The 20,081-nt window shown below is 41.1% G+C and overlaps 1 protein-coding gene and 1 long non-coding RNA gene across 3 annotated transcripts in view; both read left to right on the top strand.

Moving 5' to 3' along the window:
* Positions 1 to 20,081, top strand: part of LOC310646477 — a 417,476-nt gene that overhangs the window by 199,014 nt on the left and 198,381 nt on the right. The gene's annotated exons all lie outside the window — the stretch shown is intronic.
* Positions 1 to 20,081, top strand: part of SDK1 (sidekick cell adhesion molecule 1) — a 331,319-nt gene that overhangs the window by 129,404 nt on the left and 181,834 nt on the right. For both annotated transcript variants that reach the window (XM_083372962.1, XM_083372961.1), the window contains exon 5: positions 7,517 to 7,650. In XM_083372962.1, coding sequence (XP_083229088.1) covers positions 7,517 to 7,650 — 134 coding nt within the window. The remainder of the gene's footprint in view (positions 1 to 7,516; positions 7,651 to 20,081) is intronic.

The following is a 20,081-nucleotide window of genomic DNA, read 5'->3' as shown; positions in this document are numbered from 1 at the left end:
GAAGAAAGTACTTTTTAAGTGTGTGTGTGTGTGTGTGTGTGTGTGTGTGTTACCATGTGCACCTGTGTGTTTGTGTGTTCGCATTAGCATTCCAATTGTTGGCTGTGTTTTGTAGTTTGCATGACAAAGGTTATATCTGGAGTTGCCATGGTTCTGAGAGAATCAGAGAATGCGGTAAAGATACACTCCAGAGCTTGCGTTCAGTCAGGCCCATTATGAGTGTTTGTGTCCTATAGTTGCCACCTGTGTCTCTTGGGAGATTAAAATAAAAGCAGCACAAAGCGTTGGCTCAGGGCGATAATGATGCCTCTTCAGATCTGAGGCAAACTTGCAGCCTAAGAAAAACCCAGCCATCTTGATATCTTGTTTTGGATCTGCCTGGCAGATGATGCTTCCAAATAGACCTGCATTCTGCGCCCCCCCTCCTCCCGTTGCTATACTGTAATTCTTGTTTAATAGAAGCATCTTTTCTTTTGTTCAGCCCCAGGAGGCAGTCTTTCTCTTGGATCAAAAGAATTTCTGGAGATTGAGATCGGATTTGCAAGTCTCTCTCTGCCCCGTTTCCTTCTGCAAATTGAGAAAGATCTGGTCCAGAACGGAAAAGATACATCACAATTCCTGTTCGGTTCCAGTTTTAAGAACGCTTAAAATTCCTAATCCAGAATGCTTTTAGCTGCCACCTTATTCTAGGAAACCAATAACCATCTCTGGCTCTTCTCATCTTGAAGAGTCTCAACGGTGGCCTTCTGAACAACAGCTTGAAGGTCTCTGTGTGGGGTAAAAACCGAAATATTGTGCAAAAATCTGTCTGCATCTGGGGATTCCTTTTTTTTTTTGCCATCAGAACAGACTCTGCTGAGGTACGGAGTGCAGAACAAATTGAAACTCGTTTTGTTTCTGCTAGCTTTGGATTCAACATCTTGCTAAAAGTTATTGTTCTATTGGACCATGGCTTGGGGAAATAAATGACCGTCGCTTGGTTCATGTGTAAACCTTAGAGTTTACCAATCAATTTTTTTTTACCAATTTTTTTTTACATGTGCCATGCTTTGCCAATTGATGACATATCTGCAGGGGCATTTCCGAGTAATTATATTGTCGTTGTCCCAAAATCTCTTTTCCTAATGAAATCAGTCTCGCTGGATTGCCTAAATCCTCAAGCAGAAGGTCCATCTCCTGTGATGTGATACAAAGTGAAGTTTTGTTTAGTATAGGGACCCCTTTCCCCCCCCCCCCCTGGTGTTTGCCATCACTTGACAAACAGCTACACTTTGGCATGGGCTGCACGGCAGCCCTGGAAAAGAAACTTCATTTAGAACTTTGGAATAAATAAACTGATAAATAAATTGCATGGGATCCTGAACAGATGGCTATGCTATAAGCAGAGGCTAAATGAGACTCTGTTATGGTTTGGATTTTATTCTGTTATGATTCAACAACTTGGCATGATTTGATTTATCATGCAGTCTAGCTACTAGAAGCAGCAAACATCTAATTCTCTCTTCTATTAGGAAAGAAAAAAAAATATATATTAGCAAATCAGAATGCTTGTCTTCCCCTAGGACTGGGGGGGGGGAGGGGAGTAAGTGTTAGAAACTTTTTTCAACTTTTAATCCCTCATATAAAAACTCTGAATCTCAGCAGAAAGTGAGCAAACCAGCCTTTTAAGCATGCATCATTTGATGCGTCTTGCGAAAAAGCCAGTCGCAAACAAATACTTAGGATTATTTCGGAGATTTTTCTCTCTAAATTGGCATCTGGTCTTAGGGGTTTTCGTAGAGCTTCAGGGTTATATGTAAGCGAAAGCCACAATCACCTTACCGGTGACAGAATTCTGGCTGCATCAGAATTATGTTGAATGCAGAAACCCTAATAAGCCAATCATTAATCTGAATGTTGATTTTGTTCCTCAGGTTGATATGCCCTGCAGAGTTTAGGAAAAATAGGCAGGAGACCATCATTATCTAGAGTCTTGCAATTTCCGAGGTTCGTGAACAGAGCCTGGACTTTGGTTATCGCACAGGTCTGTGGTTTTAGCCCTGGGGGAGGAGGGCGTGACTTTATGGATGCACAAAAAAGTGCTTTTTTCTTTGCGCCCTTGTTATGCTCTCATGAGTCAGCAATAAAGCCTCTGTGGATATTGGCGGGCTACTTGTCATTTTAAAGAGCTCCATTTGCAGATGCCATTTATTTATTTATCACATTTATAACTCCTCCCTCCGTTTCTCAAAACGTAACTCTGAGTGATGTGCAAAAATACCATTAAAAAAACTATAATTACAGGAAAAAAACCTCTACAGTAAAAATATTCATATTATTATTATAAAAGTTGAAGGGCTAAGGGAATGTATGTAAGATGTTGTACAGAATAATATAGCCAGCACATTAAATCCCCATTTCCATGAGGACTCTCTCCCCTCCCCCATCCCCCTGCAGAGTCATGGTTCCAATTAATGAGACAGTTCAAACAAAATTCAGGCATTTTTTTTAATCTAAAAAGTCTTAATAATGAAACGCAGCATCAGCACTCATGGATGGATGCCAGAAACCGAAATCTCCTCCCCTAAGCCCATCATATCATACACAATTCCCACTCTTGTTTACACATCATTAATCCCATTGTCCAATTAGTTTTACATACGAAGTTTCACTTCCCTTTCTGTACGTGGCTATTCTTATCTTCTCAAAATAGCCGTTTGACATTTCCCTCCCTTTTGTGATTCAAAGCGAAGCAGTTTAAACAAAAGGCTGCCTCTTATATTGTCAATGCAAAAACATGTCAATGTTTGCAGCATTGACACGCAGGCTGGCTGACCTAACCAATTTTTGAAAGACTTGCAGAAGGACATCAAGGATGGGACCAGTCTTACTTGGAGTGGTGATGGAGAGGATGATATTCTACATGGAGGGTGCCACAACAGAAAAGACCCATCTCCTGGGAGTCACTTAGATGTAGCTCCTTAGCGGGCAGGGCCCAGAACAGAAAAGATGGGCAGAGGTAATCAGAAAGAGGTGGTTCCTCAAATATCCTGACCCATGCTATTTCTTCCTGAATTTCAGAAGATAGAGTAAGGTGGTTGGAAGGAACCTCGGAGATCTTCTACTCCAAGCAGCACCAGGGGTCCTCAACCTTGGCAACTTTAAGTCTTTGCTGGCTGAGGAATTCTGGGAGTTGAAGTCCACAAGCCTTAAAGTTGCCAAGGTTGAGGACCCCTGCCCTATACCATTCAGGACAAATGGTTGTCCAGTTCTCTTCTTGAAACCCACCAGTGATGGAGCATCCACAGCTTCCAAAGGCAAAGCTGTTCCACTGATGAATTCCTCTCGCTGTCAGGAAACACCTTAGTTCCAGGTTGGATGTGTCCTTGATCCGTTACTCCTTGTGCTGACCTCAGGTGGATTGGAGAACAGGTCTCCACGATAAGGTCGGAGGGAACTGCTTGAGCACAAGTTGATATTCCAAATAGACCCTGCTGAAAAATCAGCTGTTTGGCCCTTTCATAAATCTCGTGCGCTGCAGAATAAACTCTTGAAAACGCTGCTAAAAAGGGAACGCGATACGTCTGACCCAGCATCCTTGGATGCAAGCCATGAATATTTTTGCCTTGTGTTTTTTCACTCACCCTGCTAGACGGAATTGCTTGTTTTAGGAGGACAGGTGTGCCCTTTGCCTTTGGTCTTCCTGCTTTGTGGATTCACAGTTCTAATCTTAAAAGAGGACGCAAAAGACATTATTATTATTATTTTGGACTGAGTTTCTGACGCTACTTTAATCGTGTGTGAGAGACTAAGGGTACCATCTGGCAGGAAACAAATACAATGCTCTGACTGGTGGCAATAAAGTAGATTTTCCTTTCCCTCTTAGCTTTCTTTTCATTCCAGGGGTCATTTCTAATAATTCCCAGAGGCTGATGTTGCCTTTCACTTGTTTTCCTCAAGAGACAAGTCAGGGGCACACTTGTGCATGGTCTTATTTTCCCCCCCACACATTTTTGTTTCTAAATACATTCATTTACTGCAAAACTCTTAATCCTAACCTGTTAAAGCCTGGCCTCGATACCTTTGGGTGGAAAACACAGGTTTCCATCAGAAATGATCTGAATTTTAGGGCATTTTTCCAGCAAAATAATCTTGTTGCCCTTGGTGAAAGGCAGCTTGTATTTCCAAGGAAATCTGATTGTAACGCAACAAATGCAATCTATTCTGGGTGCGCCTTTGGGAAGTACTTCTGATCTTCCATCCTTGACATCATTCCCCAGCCACACAAGTTTACACTAATTATTTATGGGGGGGAAAAACACAGTAATAACCCAGTATTCTTTGGAGAGAAAAAAAAGAATGAATCTCCTATGCAGATTAACGAAGCTATTGAAGTCTAAGAACGACATTATTTTAAGATTCCTCTTTAGTAATCCTTTAGTAATCCTTAAATATAGGCACACAAGTACCTGTGAGTGGCTTTTTAATTTGCAGTTTTATGTCTTAGTTTCTGTACCAAACGACTTTAAAAAGGGCTCCACAAGTTGTCATTCAATGTTCCCTTTATTTACTTTTTATCTACTTTTTATCTTAGTTTAATCAGCATCCTGGTTGTGGCTTGGCTCAAGAACATTGCCCTCTTTCCAACCTTCACCCAATCTAAGAAGAAGAAGTCTTCTAAAAAAAAAATCTAAATCTAAAGAAAAGAAGTCTTTTCCAAGGCTTTGTCCTCTTTCAGATGGCCCTATCATAAAAGCATGAAGAAGCCATTAGCTTCTTGCTCCAGAGTGATGGATCTGTTTACGATAGCATGTGACAGTTGCAAAACAATCAGATCAGAGCTTCACCATAAACTCATACCATCTACTAGGATAAATGGAAGTCTTCAACTAAACAGGAATCCTTCTTACTGATTTATCCGTATACCACTTTAATGACTCGATCAAGTTAGCTGATGGACTACAACTAATGGGATTAATTGATCCAAATGGAGTTGGCTGTCCCGGCAAATGCAATGGCTTGACTCTCACACACTCCTCTCTGCAAGTAGAACATTGAACATTGAATAGTAGAGTTGGAAGGAACTTGGGGGTCTTCTAATCCAACCCCCTGCTTTAACCGGAGACCCTATATACCATTTCAGACAAGCGATTGTCCAGGTTTTTTTGGAAAGCCTCCAGTGATGGAGCACCCACAACTTCTGGAGGCCAGCTGTTCCATTGGTTGTTTGCTCTGATTGTTGTAGTAATGTTGCTTAGTGGATTCATCTCCTGCTGCCATTTCTTATTTAGTGTTTTCACATCAATTCTTGACCTTACACCTCATACTCAATTTCTGTATCTCCACAGATTGACTCCTGGGTTAGGATTGGTGGAACTTGCTCAGACTTCAAAGATCCATGTAGAATTCTGAGCCATTTTGTCCTTGGTGCTCTCTGAGATTGGTAGTTTTCCTGCAGATGTTTCATGACCCAACGGTAGAAGGGAATGGGCTTTGCGGAGTGGTTAGGGGACTGTGGGGTCCTGGATGCTCTCCAAGCTCTTGTTTGCTTGCAGACTTTTCATTACCCAAATGGGTAACATCATCAGTGCTAGACATTTGCTCACAGACCAACCCCCCCCTCCCTCCTAGCACTAATGATGTTATCTAGTTGGGTCATGAAACATCTGCAAGAAAACAGCCAAGCTCAGAGAGCACCAAGGACCCCACAGCTCAAAGCTTCCATAAGTTCGTTTTTCTTCATTGATGGCTTTCATTTTTAATTTAAAAATGGATTGGGTAAGGAATAAGAGTGGTATCTAGAACAGAAATAGTCAGAGACATTTTACGAGGAAAGTACCCGTAGCCTTTTGTTGCAAAAAGAGAAAATTGTGCATTTGACTCTGATATTTCATCACTCTTTGAGAAGCTACGATCCCCAATGACTGTAGCTACAATTATAGCTGTCACTTGTAAACATCTTTACTTTTTATTCCCTCCATGTTTCCCCAGCTGAGCATGTTAATTAACAACTTGCATCACCTCTTGGTATCTGAAACTAAGAGAGCTAAACACATCCTAAAAACAGAAGGGAAGCCTCTTGAGAATCTCTTGCCTTTGATTTCCCCCTCACCCCTGGCATTATTTTGCCCACCCCAAAAGAGTTGTTTCTTTTAGCGCAGAGATTTGGAAGGCTTTGTTTTTTAAAAAAAAAACAAGTACCATTTTGTAGTAGTTTTTCATATCAGTATTTGTGAATGACTAATTGGGTATTTATGCCTGGTGTCATCCCTGTAAGTTAAATGATACTGCTGCCAGTATCATTGATGTGAGATAAAAGAGATCTGAGATCAGATTAGGTGGTTATTTTACTGTTTATCTTAGCCACTTGGCTTCGGGTTGGAGAGAAGAGACATGGATGAAAGGTTGACCTCTCCTCCGTCCACATCTTCTCCATTTCCAGCTGCTATAACTTGGTAGGGTGTTCAAAATTCTCAGCCCTCACCATATTTACAGGGGCCCTTGGTGGTCTCTCTGAGCTTGGTGGTTTTCTTGCAGACATTTCATTACCCAACTAGGTAACATCCTCAGTGCTAGAAGGGAGATGAGTTTGCAAGGAGGTGGAGGTGGAGGTGGAGGTGGAGGAGGAGGAGGAGGAGGAGGAGGAGGAGAAGAAGAAGAAGAAGAAGAAGAAGAAGAAGAAGAAGAAGAAGAAGAAGAAGAAGAAGAAGAAGAAGAAGAAGAAGAAGAAGAAGAAGAAGAAGAGGAGGAGGAGGAGAACTGTGGGGTCCTTGGTGGTTTTCTTGCAGATATTTCATTACCCAACTAGGTAACATCATCCGTGCTAGGAGGGAGTGGGTTTTGCTCTCTTTTATATACTATAGTGGCTGATGGGAGTGTTCTTGCTGGTTCCTTGATTAGCCTGTTTTTTAATTGTTAGCTTGTTTGTCTGAGTTGTTAGTTTCTTGATCGTTTACTTCTTGATTGTGGGTCTAGTAATAAACTTGGCATTAAACTCTGCTCATCTGGGTATTGATTGCTGGTGAGGAGCTGTTTTGGTGTATTTGTTTCCTTTTTGTCTTTTGGGTGGTTTCTTTTGAATGGTATGTAGATGTTGCTTATCTCTACGTGCCTGTCGATGACCAATTGGTCTTAATGCCAGGCTTCCAGGCTCCCAGATTTCCTGTCACCGAGAACTGACATTCTGATTTTTCACCCATAGATATATACCATCATTCTTTAAAGGTTTTCTTCTGAGTGCCGTATAAACCTCTTCCCGTTGAGATGCACTACTGGCCCAGGCTGAGAATTTTAATTTTAATTTTAACTGGGGTTTTATTTGTTCAGGGACGGATGTAATTTTTTTAAAATTGTTTTTAACTTTTGTATTTTTTGTTTTAATCACCCTGTAAACCGCCCTGAGTCCTTCGGGAAAGGGCGGTATATAAATGTAATAAAATAAAATAAATAAATAAATAAATTTTGCAGCATACCTAGCCCGAATGTTGTCTTGTCCTAAGTCACTAAAGCGCTCTTATTTTTCCCCCCCTCAATACAGAACCATCACCCTAGAGAACCAGTTGGTCGTTCTTGCAACGTTGCCAACTGATGCGGGGAACTACTATGTCCAGGCGGTCAATGAAAAGAATGGAGAGAACAAGACGAGTCCGTTGATTTACCTGAACGTGACAAGTGAGTACCGTGTCATTTTGACAAAAGAGAGCGCAAGAGAGGAGCTATCTATTCATTTATTTAGTCTAGAAGTGTTAAGAGTTTCCAGGGTTAGACACCCCTGCTTTGGAAGCTCATCCCAATGTAAGGAGAAAGGAAGAAATATTTTCTGTCCGGAAGGCATGATTTCTACTGTATAATTGGACTGCTTGGCAAGAGGCACTAATATTTCATTGCCTGAAATGATTGTTTTGCTCCAGTGATTGCAAGTAGATATATATATATATAAAACCCCAACCCCCAACCCTGATAATGGTGTCATATAAGGACCCATCTCATAAAACAATGGAAAGAACTTGGAGGGATGAATTTGTACAAAAACGTTTCTGCTTGTGTTACCTCACAACAAGTCACAGGCTAAGAGGCCAGATCTGGAAATCTATTACCGTAAAGCTTTTTGCTCCAGCTCACTTGCTACACCTGGTAAAATAGCCTTGGTAATTGCTTTACCCTGCACTTTCCTAAGTTGTTTTAAAAATTTTGCATAAATTCTGACGTGTAACCTCTCAACTTTCTTTCATTCCCCCCCCCCCGGCTACCCAAGAAAAGCCGCTATACTTAGAATTTAATGACACTCATTTATAAAGCAGGCTTTAATGGTCTGTATTACATAACCACTAATGCACTCTGCAACTCATTTTCTGATCTTAATTAACATTGGAGAACAGTCGGCTTATGGCCACAGGAATAAAGCATTTACAGTACTCCATAGGGGGCAATGCATGCTGTGGGGCCTTAGAAAAGGATGTTTCCTAAGAGTTGCAGAATTCACAGAGGTGGCTGAAAAGTTAATGATTAAAAGAAGAACAGGGAATCCAGCATTCTCTCTCTCTCTCTCTCTGTGTGTGTGTGTGTGTGTTTGTGTGAAATATCAAGTCTACACCACACTGATCTATTGCTGAACAACCTATGCTCAAGGAATTTTCTCAGCTGAGGGGTCAGCATCTGCTAGCAGTTAAGATAAGGGTGCACAGAATTCAAGGAAGGTTGCTTGTGGCTACCTAGCGATTCTAGGCTGATTCCTCGTTTCACTCTACCCTCGGTTTCTGCCCCTTCTTCTCCTACAGTGTGTTAGGGTCCATAAAGAAGTTGGGATCTTGATTCCAAGAGTTTGATGATGCTTTGCTGTCAGAAATGCCAGTATTCAGAGAAGCTGGCGGGGTCGAGAAGGGTGGTCCATGTGAAGTGCCTGAATTAAATCTTGCCCTAGGTCTATTCTCCATCCAAGGTAGAGAGCCAGATTTTATTTATTTTTATTTATTGTGAAATTTATACGCTGTCCATCTCACCTAGAGGTGGTTCTGGGCGGCTTACAGCAAAGTAAAAACAACAAGAATATTGAAGTTAACATTTAAAGTAGCAAAGATGGCCAAGGAAGGGAGCAAGATGCCCATGGGTGTTCTCTCAATGCACTAACCACTTCCAGTGTGACATGCCCACATTGGGAAGCCAGGCTGAGCCAGGTTTTAAGGGCACTATAGAAGGCCAGATCTCACCCCGAGGGGCATCTTATCTGATTCAATCCCTTTTTCAAGCCATACCCATTGCTAACTGAGGCTACCTTTGGAGGACCATCGTTCCCATCCTTGAGTTATGTGTTGGGCAAAGAAATAATTCCTTCCACCTGACCCCAATCTGACCCCACTGACCACCACCACCCTGTTTAATTTCAGTGATGGCCCTATTATACTGACCGCACTACGTCTCAACGTTTTGCTTATTAATGTCCTCAATTTAATTGATTTACGAAAACAAGCTTTTGGCACGCCAGATGCTGGGGCTGATCTGCAATAAACGCCGTAATTTAAAGTAAGTTAAATTTCTCCACCATGAAAAACGGCAGCAGGAAGAATGTTTAAATATCAATACCATAAAAGTAACAAATGACAGTCAAGAGAGACATACAATATTTAACTGCTTTGGAAATCTTTTTTCTCCAAAAGCCAACTGAAGCTCATTAGAAAGAGGGGGGCAACTGTCCCACTTGGAATGAGAACTCAGGTCTAGACTCATGTAAACACAGGAGGGAAAGATCTGACACCCTCTCCCCCAAAAGACTTTGAACCTTATCTGGTCTTTATCAGGTGAAGACTGCCAGTCTGGAGAGATTCCTGTATTACAGGCAGAGAACAATGAAGCAGTTAGACGAAACTTTACACGTGTGGGTCTGGCTGCTTGTGCCTGACAAGGATGCCAAAGTCAACCAAGCGAATTAATGACTCACTACCACAACTGGAGTACTCTCTCCCCCACATTCTCAACATCTTAAAGCCGAGCATCTCAAAGTTTCTTTCTTTTTCTTTTTGGTTAATTGAGAATCAAAGGATAGAAAATCAAGAACCCTTACTAAACCATTTTGGATTGGATCGCAAGTGACCTGAAGATCAGTGGTCATTTTGATCTCTTTTAAGCAAAGTGAATTACTTTTCAAGCTGTTAACCATTGCAAGAGTTTAATAAACTCTTCAAAAAGTTTATTTTAAAAAAAAACACCAAGAGTCTAACTTGAGCAAATGACTAAAAGGCAAGTTTGAAAATGATACTCATCAGTAATCTTTTTTGGCATCAGGTCGGGCTTTGCTACTCTGCTAATTGGTGGTGCCATTTCAGGGTTTGCTGCAAGGAAAGAGTGACATCTGGCAGATTATTAATAAAGTAAATATTCTCTGCCGCAATTCACAATGTTAGGAGACGCATGCCTTTTTTTTTACATTTAGATGTCTTATTTTTTTTCTCCCCTTCCAGTGCAGGCTTTGGAAAAAGTGCAAATGATGGATGAAAGTTTTAAAAGTCTGTCCAGCCACTGGTTCTGACAAATCCATAGATGATATAGCCCATTATTTAATGGAGATAAATAATCTCCCAAGCATTGCAAAGCAAAGAATCTATTGTCTTGCTGATAATATGAAAGCAGTGAAAGGAATAAAATTACACCCTTGGTTTGGTCGTATGGTAATGGTAATTAATTTTTAATATAAGGATATCACTTTGCCCTGGGTCTTCATCTCAGGGCACGAAGAAGCCTGGTATCTATAATAAACAGCTCTTTCATCAAATGTCTTTAGCGATTAATTTATTCCTTAATCCTCACGCAAGCTTTCTAACAATAGGGCATTGTCCATGTTGACTGCTCTGCCAGTTCATGAAATTCACCCATGGGCTAACAATTATCTCATTCTGCTGCACTTCTACATATGGATTATGCCTTTGTGGATTTAATTACACTAAATAAATATGTAGGTATGATAAATATGTGCAAAGAAATGTTTTAAAAATCACATGTTTCTCATTGAGCACGTCTCTGGTTGACAGGATTAAAATTGGATGTAGGCCTCCTACTTATAGAGCTGTGATTTGAACTTGATAGGTTGATATATATATATTTTCTCTCCTGATGTCTGGAAGTCACAGATTTCATTTTTGGTGAGCCAGGCAACAAGATGGCCTGTTAAAAATAGGCGATTGGTCCTGAAAATAATCGAGTTATATTCTGGTTCATCAACATGCACAAACTCGCTTGGGGAAAAAAAAACATTCTAAATGTTAATTAACAAAAAAGAAGCACCAGGACCCATTTCTATCCGTGGGATGGCAGCCAACAAAGGCTCTGAGTTAAATCATAGCCTGAATTTTAAAAGTGGGAAATATTAAAGCAGTATATTCAATGGAATTGCCTAGACGTTACGTGGATTTGCTATTTAGGATGCAGAGTATGGATAAAAGCTGCATAAAATTGGGGAAGGCATACGGAAGATTTGGGGCACTGTACCCTGACCTTAACCCTTCCATAAGAAACTGGAAAAACTCTTCAAAAATTGAGTATGGGCCTGAATAATAGTCAACAAAGAAGAGAGTCTGCTGGATATTGTGTTTTTTCCCTATGCATGTGGATTTCCCACAGTATCTGATTGTGTCAGGTGTGAAGAATCGGGACCACATGTTAAGCCCCACTTAAGCTGGTTTACTGCTCACATCTACACATAAGAATCTAGTCAACTAACGTTCAGCACTAAATTGGTGCTTGATAAGAGTTTACAGAATTCAAGAGGGATTGGACCGCTTGTGGGAATGTAGTGATTCTCGGCTGATTCCTCTCTTGACTCCACCTCCAGGCTCTGCCTGCTCTTCTCTTACAGACTGGCCATTGTGGAAACAGAACCCAAAGTATTTTACCGATTCCCAGCAATCTCAACCAGCATGAACAATGGCAAAGAATTGTGGGAAATGTATTGCACAAACTCTTCTTTTGGTCTGACCCAGTGTGCCTCTTGCTGTGTTTCTTAAATCATCCAAACCAAAAGGTTCCTGTCGCGTTCCTTCGAAAATTTAGTCCCAAAGCCCTGTTTTATTATATAAACCTTATCATCCTCAATAATGCTTTGCCTCTCCCTCGGCAACATTTTCCCCCCACAGCCCTTGTTCTGCAGATCAAAATCATTCCTGCACCAAAGGTATCATTTGCTAAATCTTGCTAAACCGCCAGATTTCACTCTTGAGATTTTTAACAAGGGAGCAAACTCAAAACATGTTGAAGATGACTGGGGTCACCTGAAGCGTATGATGGGGAGTCCTTGTTCAGCGGTGTTTTGCAGTCACAACAGTGATGAAAACATAACCTTTGCAGGTCTGTAAACTGGAGGAAAGCTGAAAACAGATTGTAAACACAGTTATGGTTTCACATGGCAATCACGTCGCTTAAGGGCCAAGTTGCTGGTCCCAATTGCATCAGGACTACCTACATTGCGCGATATTTCGACACAGAATTCCAGGTGACTCAGTGGCAGATAAAGCAAAAAAAAGAACAGGAGCCCCCTGATTCATTGCATCAAATAGCTTCTACTCCTCGCTTCACTTTCACGGATTACTTTGGCTAAAATGAAATTAATCCTTGAGCTTAATTTTTTTCTCTCCTCATCTCAAGAAGAAACTGTGGCAAAGAGAAGTTGTAAGAGGGCTGGATGTTTCTGCAATGTCGCACAATTTTGATTCCCTCGCCGAATATAATATGTAGAGCAAAATCAGTCTTAGGAGTTATGCCATGTTTAAATCCATCTGTGGAATAATAATATTTCATTCACCCCCCCCACACACAGACACACTTTCTTGATAACCTTTAAGGTTTCTTCCTGTCAAACAAAATTCAGGAGGAGGAAAAAAAATCTGCAGCAATTTGTTCTTTCTGCAGCTCACGAATATCGGCTCTGTGCTTGAGCAATCCTTCAATATTCCTTTGTCATCCAGAAAGCTAATTTCAAGTGGCTGTACAAGTGTTTTGGAGCTAGATCTATATGGATAATATCTTGTAAAAAGCAATTCAAAATGTGCTGCCGTTCTCTTGACAAAGGAATATTTCATGCTGCCTCTGAACTTCAAAGGAGGCTAATATACATACACCTGAAGAAGAGAGAGTTGAAGGGGGTGGGGTTGGGGGTGGAAGAGTTCCTTGTTTAATTAATTCTCAATCTGGGGGAAAAAAAGATGAATACAGCTAGGCCGACTCAGTGTGTGACTCGCTTTCCATCTGGCCTTGCTCTGATATGTGACGATGTTCTCTTTGCAGAGTACTCCACACAATCGATCAGAGATCATGTTTTCAAGTGTTAAACAAGAAAAGGAAGCCATTGTTCTTTATGTTGTGCAAAATGCAAAGTAGCTCTTGTACACCTTTCAGATCGAGATGTTTGCATGTGAATGAGAATGAGAATGGCAATGTTCCCCCAAAAAGCCAATAGAAGACACTGTTTGTAGCTCAGGTTGAACTGTGGGGTCCTTGGTGCTCTCTCTGAGCTGGGTGGTTTTCTTGCAGGCGTCTTATGACCCAGCTAGAGAACATCATCAGTATTAGAAGAAAGGGGAGGTTGCAGGGAGGAGGAGGAGGAGGAGGAGGAGGAGAAGGAGGAGGAGGAGGACGACAATGACGACGACGACTGTGGGGTCCTTGGTGCTCTCTGAGCTTGGTGATTTTCTTGCAGGTGTTTCTTGACCCAACCAGGGAACATCATCAGTATTAGAAGAAAGGGGAGGTTGCAGGGAGGAGGACGAGGAGGACGAGGAGGAGGAAGAGGAGGAAGAGGAGGAGGACAACTGTGGGGACCCTTGTGCTCTCTGTGCTTGGTGGTTTTCTTAGAGATGTTTCATGACCCAACTAGGGAACATCATCAATGCTAGAAGGGAGATGGGTTTGCTCTCTATTCATATACAGTAGCTTGCCCTGCCATTTGGTGAAGGTGTGGTCTTCCTTGATTAGGGCATAGTTTACTGCTTGATTGTTTGCCTGATACTAATAGAAGAGAATATTTGTAGCTCAGGATTTATCCGTGGGGTCCTTGGTGCTCTCTCTGAGCTGGGTGGTTTTCTTGCAGACATTTCATTACCCAACTGGGTAACATTATCAGTGCACTAATAATATAACTCAGTTGCACGATGAAACGTCTGTTATTTATTAACAGATACTACAAATTCTTTCGGAAGGAACATTAATAGCTGTTTCCCCCCCCCCTCCTAAGTGTTTGCATGCAAAGCATTATTATGTCATATTGCTAAACAAAAAAAAATGCTTTGAGGATGCTTTGTAAAGTTGACTTCAAGAAATTAGCATTTAAAAGTATGATTTGTAAATACCATATACAACATTTATATTGAATCTGGACATATTGCCTTTTCCTGCACTATAGAAGCCAGTTGGAGCTTCTTTCTAAGTCTTTTATTTATATCTGGCGCATGGAATTAATCTTTCTCAATCTCTAATAGCTTTTGCTATTGCATTCATTGAAAAGATTGGCTTCTGCTGTCTTGTTGCTGTGCTGGAATTGAGATGTTTGGCTTCTTGGAAGCCAAAGAAGGAAAACGCAAAATTGAATTTCCCCAGAAATTATTAATTATTTTATAAAACACGACACACATCAGTTAGACAGGCCATCTGTGGAATTCCGTTCTGAATTAAAAAGCATAATTGCTATATGTATACACACACACACAGACACAGACACAGACACACACACACACACACAAACGTGTTTGTGCGTGTGTGGGTGTATGTGTGTGCTTCCTGTTGCCGGATCTTTTTAAAGTACCGAAAGAAAAAATAAAATAAAAATGATCTACTAATGATAGTATAAGGGACGCGGTGGCTCAGTGGGTTAGGACGCTGAGCTTGTCGATCAGAAGGTCGGCAGTTTGGCAGGTTGAATCCCGAGTGCTGCGTAGCAGAGTGAGTGCCTGTTACTCGCCCCAGCTTCTGCCAACCTAGCAGTTCGAAAGCACGTAAAAATGCAAGTAGAAAAATAGGGACCACTACGGTGGGAAGGCAACAGCATTCCGTGCGCCTTTAGCGTCTAGTCATGCCGGCCACATGACCACGGAGACGTCCTCGGACAAGCGCTGGCTCTTCGGCTTTGAAACGGAGATGAGCACCGGCCCCTAGAGTCGGAAACGACTGGCACGCATGTGCGGGGGAACCTTTACCTTTTACCTTTTACTAATGATAGTAGAATATTCACTGATGGTAAACAAACACAGAATTGAAAGGTTGACTTAGATTAACACATTTTCAGTGTGAAAAATAAATATTTTGTTGAATTCTAAAATGCAGATTACCTTTCCTCTATCTGATAATGCCCTGTTCATATTACAGTGCCATATTCCTGATCATTTTTCAACCTTATGGAGAATACAGTTATCACTCATTTTGTCTCCATAGCTCTGGAAGTAGCTTATATGCTGCATGAGAGTTGATGGCCCAACATTATTGTGGATGGAAAGACGGAGAGCGCCGTAGCATCCAGGCCAAGAGTACAGCGGCCATAATAATAGCTTTGCCTGGGCTATGGAAAGCTGGCTGTTTTAGGCAGAACAGAGGCATAATTTCATATTTTGGCTATCCAAGAGGCCCGTCTTCTTTCTGCTGTCATAAAACCCAGATTTTAATGAAAACTGACATTTATGGAGGCCGACAGCCGGATTATAAAAATAACGTTGGCTATTGTGAGGCTCTCAATAAAATTACTGCAGTTGCTAGACTAGCTACAAGGCCATAGTTAAAGGTTAAAAATCCCAAGTAATAGATGGCATTTATTCTATTATCAAGGCAGAAATTTCATTAAAACTGAACTGTAATGTCCCACCGAGACTATTTTCTTAGGCTGTTAGATGTCTAACCACAAATAACCCATAATCAAGAAGCTATCCGTTTCTCCAAATGCTAGCCTACCTTAGCATAAATAAACTAGAATTATTTGAAGTGTTCCTTATGAGTTAGCCTTTCCTTTTCATCAAAATGCATCTCGACTGGGCTTTCCGCAGAACAGGTTTAGTGAAAGACAAACATGTTGCCTATCTCTATTTTAGAGTTGAGTGCACAAATATCTATCTATCTATGTGTATTTGTGTTTATGTCAAATAATGCAGAATGTAGAATCCTCCCTCCCCCAGAATGTTGAGACAGGCTATTATCAATATGGTCTAACTGATAATAATTCCTGTTGATCCTTTGCCTTTGGCCTAATCCCAGCACCTTTCTGACTTGGCTATACCAAAAGACATCTGGACTTTGTTGTTTGGTTTTCTCCTTGAAAACATTTCACTTTTCATCTAAGAAGCTTCTTCAGTTCTTCTTCATCCCAAAGCTTCAGTTCAGTTCTTCTCATCCAAGCAGCTTCTTCAGTTCTGAACAAGCTTCTTGGATGAGGAGTGAAATGTTGGCAAGGGAAAAAAAACCAAGAAAGGCCGGTTGCCTTTTGGAAATGCACCTTTGGGACAGCCATGACCTGCATGATAAAGGATCTCCATGGACGTTTGACTTGACATTTGACTTAAATCATTTCCACTTTCTTTGCTTTATTTTTAATGGGTTGAATAGCCACTTGTTCCTAGAGGAGGACCTGTCAGCTGTGAAACACCAAGTCCACCTTGAAGGTTCCATTAAACTGGTTTATTGCTAAAAGCCTGCTCACAGGAATCTTCTCAACTGACGATTGACAGAGTTAGATAAGAAGCAATGGCACTTAAAGAGAGTTGGACTCACTTGTGACTTCATAGGGATTCTAGGCTGATCCCTCTTTTGGCTTCCACCACTCCTTCTACTGGAGCACTTCTATAAAATGAATTGCCCATATCCTGTTTATCTGCTCGGTGTAGCCTTCAAATGTCTCCCATTAATCTTTCGGGGGCCTTCAGCCCTCTGTAATGTCTTTCACATCGTGACAGAAGTTGTGTGCATCCCGTTGATGGATGGAGGTCATTTCCCCAATATCATCTACGTATAACTTGTTTTAAATCAAATCCATTACAAAAGCGTCACTCACTTTTTTTTTTCTCCACCTGTCCCATTATTCCTTAGTAAAGAAGGTCTTTGCAGTCCCACAAGGCGGAAGCGGTTGACGTAAGCTAAAATTCCCCATTAAGAAAAAGAGGGCGTCAAGTAACTAAGGCGGCTGTTTTTATTTTCCCTCAAAATGTAAACAGATGTGTACAGGTTTTTTTCCCCCTTTTGGCATCCTCTTAGGACGTTAAACAGACAGAAGAGGAGGGGTTGCATAATGTTAATCACATAGTTAATAATTAATAACATTCCCTAGGCACTGGATGCAACATCGCTATGAGAATTTTAACAGAAGAAAACGCTTAGTACTATCAAAACAAAATTGTGCTTCCCCTCTAGAGTTCTATCGTGGGGACAAATTCCCTGGGTTTATTGGATGATCAGAATTCATATTTCCCAGGTGACGTACATACTCTTGGTTGCTAAAACTTCTCAAGTGATGAGCTCTCGGGGAAAAGCCCTACTGGGACCAAACATTGTCTCTGAGCATTCCACTGAATAAGAGAAAATACATCTATTTCACTGCCCAATGAAGATGGGTAACCCACAAACTTTCATTGCTCCCCATGTCCTGCATATTCAAAATGCTTGGTGGCTAGCATCAGCATTTTTGCACCCCTGGCAAGAAAAGATGAATTAACCAATTAGGTTCAGTCCAAGTCCCTAGAAGCCTGGAATGCCACTTCCTTTCCTTTCCTTTCCCAGATATTATGGTCAAGGAGAGTCTACTTGAACCAGTCCTTAAAAATCCTTGAAGAAGGGGGTTGCTGTACAAGATCTAGTCATGACAAGACAACAACTTGTCTTGCCAGTTTTGTTCTAAGGCAGTGCTTCTCAACTTTGGTGGCTTTCAGATGGGTGAACTTCAACTCCCAGAATTCCCTAGCCAGCTTGTCTGGCTGGGGAATTCTGGGAGTTGAAGTTCACCCATCTGAAAGTCACCAAGGTTGAGAAATTCTATTCTAAGGCACCAACCAGCTCACCTTTCCCCAACGTTCATTAGATGTTCTGCTGAAAGAGGATTCTCAAATTGAGGTCCTGCTTCAGGTAAAATGACAGGTAACAATGGTTATAGACATTCTCCAGATGCAATCTTGTTTCACACATGGAGCACTCCAGATTTTAAATACACCTAGAAAAGCAGAAAGAATGAAAAGCAGGGTATTAAATGAAGGATTTTCAAATGTTGTGACTCAGGCAGGTTTATTCTGAGTATCACATCAAGTGACATTCCCATAGCTGTTGCAGCAGATAATTAGTAGTGAGTGATTTCAATTGCAAATAATATTTTCAAGGTGATCGGAGAGGTTAAATGGAATCTTTTCGAGGGAGATGAAAGGGTCTAGAAAAATGACAAAACACACACGCTATAAATCAAGGGCAGAAATTCAGATGTTGATTTTTTAATATATATATACACGTATATTCCCTTCTTGGAGTTTACTGACTTTCTGTCTTGAAAGTCTTGATATACCAGCTTGGATCTTCATTTCCCAAGGAGAGATCCATCGTTCTTCTTGTTGGGTTTTTTTCCACTTGAGTTTTTGGCCATGGAATACTAAATAAATAGCTTATTTAGGTGCAGATTGCTTGTGGCTGCCAAGATCCTGACAGAAAGTAGAGATGGATTATCTCCAGGTTTAAGAGAAATCTGCAAAAATGTAATCTCTCTCCGAATCAAACCATATGCATATATATATATTTGTCTATTTATTATAGGAACTTTCATTTCACAGCTAGTGAGTGAGCAAGACTCATACATACATCTTTGTATAGACATTGATATTGTTATGTTTCTTGTAGACACAAATCTCGGATCTGTCTGGTATTGTTTTCAGCTGTTGGCACTCACCGCACTGTGCTGGGGGGTGGAGGCAGGGGCGGGGAGCGGCAACCCCTTAAAGAAAATCCATCTGAGACAATAGCCATGCTTGCATATTAGTTTTCGATAATTAATTGACGCCAATAACATTGAGTTAGCATTGCTGGTATATTTTGATCAATGGCTTCCATGAAGGAATTGTTTTAATAGACATGTGACAATTTACTAACAAATTATCCAGATGCCTGATTGTAATGAAGTTGTGAATAGCCACGACTGCCTCTCTTCATCTGTAACATCAGTCCTTTCCAGACAAAATGGCTGTCCAGACTTTTCTGAAAAGCCTCCACTGATGAAGCACCCACAACTTCTGGAGGCAAGTCGTTCCACTGGTTAATTGTTCACACTGTTTGGAAGTTTCTCCTTAATTCCAGGTTGCTTCTCTCCTTGATGAGTTTCCATCCGTTGATTCTTGTCTTCTGGTACTTTGAAAAACAAGTTGGACCCCCTCTTCTCTCTGGCAGCCTCTCAAATACCGGAACAAAATAATAACTGGTTGTGTCTTGCGCAATCAATGATTATTTACCTTCAGTGACATGACTTGCCTGCTTTTCTGAGTTCTTTCCGAGAAAGTACCTGATAGGGTCCACACAAGGGCAGGCTGACCAGAAGCTCCATCCAGAACTTTGGAAAAAAGGTGCTCGGGTCAAATTAACCTCCTTCCAAAATTGAGGTATGATGATATTTTTTCCCCCTAATTTGCATCGTCAGGCCGACTTGGTGATCTTGCAAATGATTCGCAACAACTTTTAACAGGGGATCTTTTGCGTAGTCTCCGTGATCATACAACGCATCAGTTGAGGCAAGCTTTGGAAGGAGTGCTCCATCAGCACTTTTGCTTTCTCTGAAAGCAGATGATCTATGAGCCTGCATAAATACATTGGCTTCTGATTGCTAATGTAAGGAGACATATTAAATGTTCTTTTTATGCATTTAATTTAGTCATCCTTTTGTGATGTTGGAAACGGAAGGCCTTGAAGAGTACAAAATGCATATGAGAATCATTGATTCGGAGAGTAACCTTAAACCGAATACTAAAATAACCTGTGTTAGGTAGAATAAGGAAGGAAATAATAGCTTCATTGGATCATTGAAGGAAACAGAAATATTTGCACTTCAGAATCTAATGCTGGGAATATTCAGGATCTCACAAACCTATGTAGGGTTTACCCTACCTAGGCAGTTCCTAGTT

Source organism: Vipera ursinii, assembly GCF_947247035.1.
Source record: "Vipera ursinii genome assembly, chromosome: 13".
NCBI classification, from domain to species: Eukaryota; Metazoa; Chordata; class Lepidosauria; order Squamata; family Viperidae; genus Vipera; species Vipera ursinii.
The sequence above is the reverse complement of the archived record's forward strand: the minus strand, read 5'-3'. Positions and strand labels throughout refer to the sequence as shown.